Source organism: Crocuta crocuta, unplaced genomic scaffold, assembly GCF_008692635.1.
Source record: "Crocuta crocuta isolate KB4526 unplaced genomic scaffold, BGI_CrCroc_1.0 scaffold443, whole genome shotgun sequence".
Lineage (NCBI taxonomy): Eukaryota > Metazoa > Chordata > Mammalia > Carnivora > Hyaenidae > Crocuta > Crocuta crocuta.
In genome coordinates this window covers 520,431-528,077 of record NW_027529446.1, presented here as the reverse complement: position 1 = coordinate 528,077, position 7,647 = coordinate 520,431, and the positions used below count along the sequence as shown (strand labels likewise).

The window sequence follows — 7,647 nt, the reverse complement described above, 5'->3', positions numbered from 1 at the left end:
CCCCCGCCCGTACGAGCCCCCTCCCGGGGGTGGAGGAGCCTGTTCCGGACGCGTCACGCACGCGGACTCACACCCCACGTGGCCTCCCGTGTCTGGTTCCCTCCCTGAGCGTCGTGTGTTCAGGGTCCGTCCGCGGGGCGGCGGGTGTGGGCGCCTCGTCCTGCTCTGTTCGTGGCCAAGTAACGTTCTCATGCGTGGTGGACACGGTGTGTTTATCTGTTCATACGCTGATGGAATTTGTTGTTTCGAACTTTAGGCTTTGCGACGCTGTACAAGTTGTTGCGTGGGCACACGTTTCCATTTCTCCTCGGTGTGCACCTAGGAGTGGAATTGCCAGGTCAGATGGTGAGTCCTGTTGAACCGTGTGAGGAGCTGCCAGGCCACTTTCCACAGCATCTGCATCACCTTGTAGCCCCACCCACGAGTGTGTGCATGGTGGGCTGGCTTCCGGACCTCAGTCTCTGCCACGTGGCACAGCGTGGTGAGGGGTGCGAAGGAGCAGCTTGCCGCTCTGGGTCTCTGTGTCCTGGCGCTGAGGGCACAGTCCCTGGGCCCTGAATCGCCAGAAGTGTGCTCAGGCCTTGCCAGCCGCTCTGGGGCCCTGAGGCCCACCTGCCCCTGCGAGCGCTTTCTCCTGTCCTCTGTGCCCTGCGGAAGGGCAAGACTGCGCAACACCCACACGCCCGCGGCCGCGCCCGCCTGCGACCCATGCCTGGGCCCCCTTGGGGTGCCGTCCAGGCCACCCCTGCTAGGACCCGGCCTCCCCTCGCCCCCAGGCTCCAGCCATCCTGCCTTCTTCCCGCGCCAGATTTGCCCGCCAGCCCTCCACAACCCAGACGGATGCCACTTCTCTCCTTAAAGTGGCTCCTGGCCCCCGACTCCCTCCGCCTTTGGCTCCTCTCCCCTCGGCACCCAGGCCACGTCTCCGACTCCTTTCCTCCCGTCCATCCCAGCCGGGCCGGGCCCCCTCCTGATCTGCCCTCCTTGGGGTCACCAAGCGCCTGCCCAGGCTTCGGGGCCGCTCAGACTCAATCGGCCGCTTGGCGGCTTCGATGGCTGCTCTCCCCCTCCTCCCCCTCCAGGCGCTTTCTGCACCCGGTTCCAGGACACCTGGCAACCTCCCCCTCCCTTTATTCTACTGAGGGAGGAGTCCTCACTAACACCGCTGGCACCAGGCGCTGCCCTGAGAAGGGGGTGCTGTTCTTGTCCCTGTTCTACAAGGCAGGGGGCAGGGAGGCGCTCAGGTACAAAAACGTTAAGGAGCGCGGCTTGCTTCACACAGCCGGGCTCGGAGGCCAGGCCGCTGCGTCAGGCTCTGTGCCCAGCGCGGCGCCACTCTGATGCTTCCTCCCCTCCTCTGGCCTTTGCATCTTGGCGAGACTCTGGCCCTGGTCTCCGATCTGCTTGGTGACCGCACCCAGGCAGGCTCCAGTGCCCCGCTCGTCTGCCCCCCCTCCCGCCCGGACCTCGCCCTGGACTCAACTCCTATCCCAAGGTCTCCTTGACCTCTCTCCTTGGGTCACAAGGGGGCTTTTCTGCTTTCTTTTCTTTTTTTTTAATTCTTACTTATTTTCAAAGCAATCTCTAGGCCCCGTGTGGAGTTTGAAGTCCCGCTCCGCCAGCGGAGCGAGCCAGGCGCCCCCAGAGCCCCTTCTAGTGGGCCGCCCACACCCGCCTCTCCCTGGCCTGCCCGCGGTCAGGGTCAGGGCGGCTCGGTCCGGCCTCCTCCTCCTCCGCCTCTCCCTTCGCCCCGTCCTGTCCATCTGCAAACCCTGTGGGCTCCGCCTTCCGAACGCCAGGCCCCGCCTGCCAAGTCTCTGCCCAGGCTGCCCTCCCCTGCCCCCCGGGGCTCCCAGCTCAGACACGGAAACCCGGAAACCCGAGCTTTGCAACCCAGCCAACGAGGCCTCCCAGGGGTGGCCTCCCCGCGCCCCTTAACCTCTTGTCCGCCCCTCCCCCACAGGCCTCCTTGCTGCCAAGACACCAGGCAAAGGGCAGCCTCAGGGCCCTTGCACACACTGTACTCTCCGGCCGACAGACCTTTCTGTAGACTCCCTCAGCTTCCTCCCTGTCCTTTCGGCTTTTGCCAGAGTCTCTCTCGCTCCTTGCCTTCCCTGACCTCCTCCCCATTTGAAACTGAAAGTCTCCCACGTCGCTTAGCGTGCTCTGCCTCTTCCTCCGTAGCACGGTCACCTTCCAGCACCATTGTTTGCTGTGTCCATGGCTTCTGTCCTGTGTCTCCGGGAGTGTCTCTCTCTGTGAGGGTGACGCTCAGGGAGAAGCTCTGGATGGCCTCATGAGCCCAGGAGCTACGCCAAGCATCTCCCAAGCACGGCCGTCCCGTTATTTTTTTGTTCAAATTTTTAAAAATGTTTATTTGCTCTTGAGGAAGAGAGAGAGAGAGAGAGAGACGGAGTGTGAGCGGGGGCGGGGCAGAGAGAGGGAGACACAGAATCCAGAGCAGGCTCCAGGCTCTGGGCTGTCAGCACAGAGCCCGATGCGGGGCTCGAACCCATGGACCATGACATCATGACCTGAGCCGAAGTCGGATGCTCAACCAACGGAGCCGCCCAGGCGCCCCACGCCCGTCCCTTTAGACTCAGCTAACTCTCTAAAACAGGGACACTTTATTTCCATTACGCAGAAGGGAAAACCAAGGCTCATAGGCATTAAGTTGGACGCGGCCCACAGCAGCATGCACAGAAGGCCTCCAATGTTGTCCGGCCGTCTCTGGGAGGCGAGGAGAGCGCTGCCTCCGTCCGGCCTCAGTTTCCCCTCCCACACCTCGCCTCCTTTTCCCCAGGTTCTAAACCTGGCCCATGGAGACCAGCGTTCAGCGAAAACTACAACTCCCGAGAGGCCTTGCGGCCAAGGCCACGCGAGAACTGCCGAGGCGAGAGTGGGCGGTTCCTCTCGCGCAGCCAACCGCCGCTCTCTGAAGGCGCGGGCTGCCCTCGGCGCTGCCGCTCCCGAAGGCCTCTGGATTCAGGCGTTCGCTGTCGACAGCCCTGCACGAGGCGGATAAAGGCTCGGCGCAGGCGCAGTCGGCGAAGATACTGCCGGCTTGAGCGCGTTGTCCGGGAGCCGCGGCGGCCATGGACGACGAGGAGGAGACGTACCGGCTGTGGAAGATCCGCAAGACCATCATGCAGGTGAGCCTGCCCGGCTAAGGCGGCGAGGTCGGGCCGTGACGGGGTCCCCGCGGGGCCGGGGGGCGTGGAGGACGGCGGCGCCGACGGGCCTGCGGCCGAGGCGGGAGTCCGGCGGGGCCCTGGGAGGCCCCAGGGTCTCCCTCATGCCGGAGGGGGAAGGCGGCGGAGCCCTGCCGCTCAGGGAGGACGTCTGACCGGTGCTTCTGGCCGGCGGCTACTTCACGCCCTCGGCCACCATCTTTGAGCTCCTCGCGGCGTTCAGAACGACCACCGCCACCAGGCCGGCTGAACGCTCAGTTGCCCGCCCGCTGGGAGGGGCCAGTGCGTCCCAGGCCTGGCAGACACCCTGCCGGGACCGAACCCAGGCGGCCACGTTCAGCCTCTTCTCACCGCTTTGCAGAGCTGCTCTGAGGCAGGGGCCAGAGCAGCCGTGCGCGGGCCGACAGCGCTGGGGGCCCAGCAGGCTCTGGAAGGACAATCACGAGGGGTCTCGTGGAGGAAAGGGGGTGGGCACAGGGCTGGGTGGCAGCTTGGGTCCTCTTCAGCCACTCAAAGAGCCCTGGCCAACCCAGCAGCGTCCTTCCCGCCCAGACCCCAGGGCCATAGTCCTGCCACCGCTGCTGCCCAGTCACAGCCTGTCCCCGAGACTCAGGATAAGGTGACAGCGCGTGTGTGGCAGCTGGTTACCTGGAGCAGTGCAGGGGCTCTCTTGGGGTGTGTCCTGGCCTTTGTCCCCACTTGAGCCTGTTGCACCAGGCCCCCCAAACCCCGTGTCCGCTGCGGTGGCCTCATGTGGCCTGTGCTCTTCCTGCCATCCCTCTCTGCCCTGAGGTCACTGGGTAGCTCTCTCTGCAGCTGTGCCATGACCGTGGCTACCTGGTGACCCAGGATGAGCTGGACCAGACGCTGGAAGAGTTCAAGGCGCAGTTTGGGGACAAGCCAAGTGAAGGGCGGCCACGGCGCACAGACCTCACGGTGCTGGTGGCCCACAACGACGACCCCACTGACCAGATGTTTGTCTTCTTCCCAGGTGAGGGCCTTGCGGGTCTTCGTGGCTGTGTGTGTCCTGGGCTCACGGTTCTAGGAGAGCCATCCCAGGGCCTGCTTAGGGGTCACATGGTAGCGGCTGCACGCTGTGTGACCTGTGCCTACACTGAGCCTTTCTGTTCTTCCTAGCTTGGGAAGAAAGCCCCCCCCCCCCCCCCGCCTGCTCCCTTCACTGTGGATGATGCCGTTGATCTCTGATTTCTCTGAGCCCTTTCTCCAGCTTCCCTCTCCTTGATGCCCTTCCCCACTGCTGCTTTCTCAGCCAGTTTTCTCCACCAAGATTGTCACGGGCCTCCCAGGTGGGCCCCTAGGCCCCTCGTGACCTCAGCCTCACCTGTGTCCTCTCTGGCCCCCACCCGTCAGCCCAGCCTCCAGGCTCCAGGCCTCCATTCCCTGCAGCCCCTCCTGTGCTCCTGGGGGGTCCTGGGCCCTGTCCGTTCCCCTCACCGAGCTCAGGTGCCTTCTCCAGGTGCAGTGAAGAGCGCACCGAGGGGTGTCCCGGGCCCCCTGTGTCCCTCCGTCCTAGCACTGCTCTGCTGAGGCACCCCTCTGAGGCCCGTAAGGGTTGGGAGGCCGTGTTGTGGGGTGCACATGTTGGGGGCCCAGCCCACTGCCCAGAGTCAAGGGGGTAGCAGACATTTGCAGAATGGACCCAGGTGGTGTGAGGCGTGTTTACTGGGAGGCCTTGGTGCCTGACTGTGGTGTCCCTGTGCCGCTGTCTCAGCCTCCCGAGAATGGGGGCGTCCAGGTTCTCTGCTGCGTTAGTCCCCGGAGCACCACCGGCCTGGTGGCCTGAGCGTCCGCCATCACTCTCCTCCCGGTGCCGGAGGCAGGCAGTCTGAGACCAGGGCGTCGGCAGGGCTGGCGGTCTCTGAGGCGTCTCCTGGTGTGTGGGTGGCCGCCTTCTCCCTGTGTCTTCACACGGCCGTTTCTCTGCGTCTCATTTTTCGTGTCTCAGGACAGCAGCGGTCTTGGGTTAAGGTCGACCCTGATGACCTTGTGTAAACTTAGCTTTGTTTCCAAATGCAGTCGTGTTTGAGGTACCGGGGGGGGTCAGGACTCTTAATGCCAGGGTTCAGGGGGACACAGCTCAGTCTGTGATGCTGCCCATCGCTGGAGCGAGGGTCTGAGGAGGGTGTCATGGCGGAGCGGCAAGCAGAGGCCTGGCCAGGAGCCCCTCGCGGGCTCCGGCACCCGGGCTCTGCGCGTCTGCTGGGCTCCCGGGGTCCGGCGGCCCTGCACGGCCGGGCTCTGGGCCTGTGCGCCATGGCGGGTGCAAGTGCCCCACCGGCAGTGCAGGGACGGGAGGCGGTCTCCGCGGTGGGCCCTCGGCTCTCCTAGATGCATCTGGGGTTCCCAGACGCGGGAACCCCTGAGGCGCCGGGCCACGTGGCTCCCAGATCCTCCTTCCAGGAAGGCTCCAGTAAGTCCGGGTACAGACTTTCAGCTCCCCAGGTGTCGTGGAGGCGGCCAGGCCCTGCTGTGGGAACCAGCAATCTGCCTCCTGTTGTGTTATGTGGGGAAACTGAGGCCCCAGAGAGAAGGGGCCGTTCCGGAGTGGCACGGAGATGCCTTGGCAAAGTAGACCTAGCGTCCGGGTGCCCAAGAGGGAGGGTGAGCGTGCCCGCAGGGCAGGAGGGGTCCCGGCAGTGCAGACCACCGTGCCTTCCGCCCCCAGAGGAACCTAAGGTGGGGATCAAGACCATCAAGGTGTACTGTCAGCGGATGCAGGAGGAGAACATCACCCGCGCCCTCATCGTGGTGCAGCAGGGCATGACCCCCTCCGCCAAGCAGGTGGGTGGCCCCCAGGTGCTGAGCCTGCCTGCCTCCCGTTCCGCGTGAGCCTGTGTGCCCCACGTCCCTTCCTGCCACGGTTCCTCTCGGCTCCTGCCGGTCTTCAGCCGTCCTGATGGGGCCCCAGGGACTGGGATCTGAGAAGGAGCGGCTGGCCCGAAAGCGGGGAGGGCAGTCGGTGTCCCGTCTGTGGCCAGGTGGAGTGGAGGCCCGTGTCTGGGACGGAGGACCAGTAAGCACCCTGGTCCCCGTCCCTGTGCTGGGGGCTGCGGGCACTCCCAGCCGCATCGGCTCAGGGACCGGGAGCGTTTTGTCAGAACCGTGAGCGTCCCCTGGGTTGTCGCCGCGACACCGGCCTGAGGCCTCAGAAGCGTGTCGGGCGGGCGTGCTCTTGTCTAGAGGAGCCCAGCCAACCAGCGTGCGGTTTCCTGAATTACGACGCTGGGCAGAGGCCCAGGGCGTGAAAGCAAAGGCTTCCCACCTTCTGCCCTCTTCCAGCCTCCAGGGAGGAAACGGTGGGGTGGTCTTGGCTCCCGGCTGTGCCTGAGGGTCGGTCTCTCTTCCAGTCCCTGGTGGACATGGCTCCCAAGTACATCCTGGAGCAGTTTCTGCAACAGGAATTGCTCATCAACATCACCGAGCACGAGGTAGGGGCCCCGGGGATCCCCACCCAGACGGAGGGAGGCTGCAAAGGAAGCGGGAGGCAGAGCTGTGGCGCTTGCCCGAGAGTAGGACGGCGGAGGGGGTGCGTCCCCGGGGACTGGGCGCTCCCGCTTCGTGGAGAGCTGCTCTGGTGGTGGAATAGAGCAGGGCTCCCCAAGTGTGGTCCCGGGGGTGGCGGCAGCACCTGGGAACTTGCCAGGAATGCAGATCCCCAGGCCTGCTTGGCCTGAGCATCCGGAAGCTTGGGGGTGAGGATGGGGCCCCTTCTGTGTGCGCGGCGGGGGGGCCTGTCGCACCCGCGGAGACGCAGCTTCCCTCGCAGCTGGTTCCGGAGCACGNCACCCTGGGTGCTCTGTGAGCCCCGTGTGCCCTCAGCCAGTGTGCCCCGCTTTTGCGCCTGCGCAGGTGGTGAAGATCATCCGGCCCAGCGAGACCGCGGGCAGGTACATCACGTACCGGCTGGTGCAGTAGACGTCCCGCTCGCGGGTGAGCCGCGCTGTGCGGGGCCGTGCGGGGAGGGCCCCCTCCGTCGGGAGCGAGCGCGCCCCCCCACCCCCTCTGGGCTGTGGGCTGAGAGCCCCTTCTCCCCGCTCCCCAGGGTCCTCCTGCCTGGAGGCAGCGGCTCAGGCTGGTCTCTGCTCGGACGACAGACGTCGTTCTTCCTCCCGTGCACAGCCTGGACTCCTCTCCCGGGCGGAGGGCGTGGCGGCGGGCCTGCCCTGTGGGAACCAGACCCCCTGGAGCCTCCCCGCTGCTCCTCGGCACCCCCGTGCTGAAGGTCTGTGCGGCCTCCCCTGGACCCCGCGGCGCCTCCGGAGGGAACCGGCCGCCGCCCGGTGACAGACCGCAGCGCTGGGTCCAAGTCTCTGGTCCCCAACACCATGTGGTCCCGTGCCCTGTAGGGTGGCCCCAGGGCCTTCTGTGAGCACGCCAGTGGCGGCAGGGAGCCAGCTGCTGCTTGCTGCGGGGGGGGGGGGGGGGGGGGGGGGGG

The 7,647-nt window shown here is 65.8% G+C and overlaps 1 protein-coding gene across 1 annotated transcript; it reads left to right on the top strand.

The window, feature by feature from the left end:
* Positions 1-3,017: 3,017 nt before the first annotated feature.
* On the top strand, positions 3,018-7,639 carry POLR2E (RNA polymerase II, I and III subunit E). Its single transcript, XM_077760640.1, is given in 7 exon segments — positions 3,018-3,152; positions 4,008-4,182; positions 5,878-5,993; positions 6,560-6,640; positions 6,979-6,994; positions 6,997-7,142; positions 7,255-7,639. Coding segments are annotated over 6 exon segments (576 nt in total). The 5' UTR covers positions 3,018-3,095; the 3' UTR covers positions 7,128-7,142; positions 7,255-7,639.
* Positions 7,640-7,647: the final 8 nt, after the last annotated feature.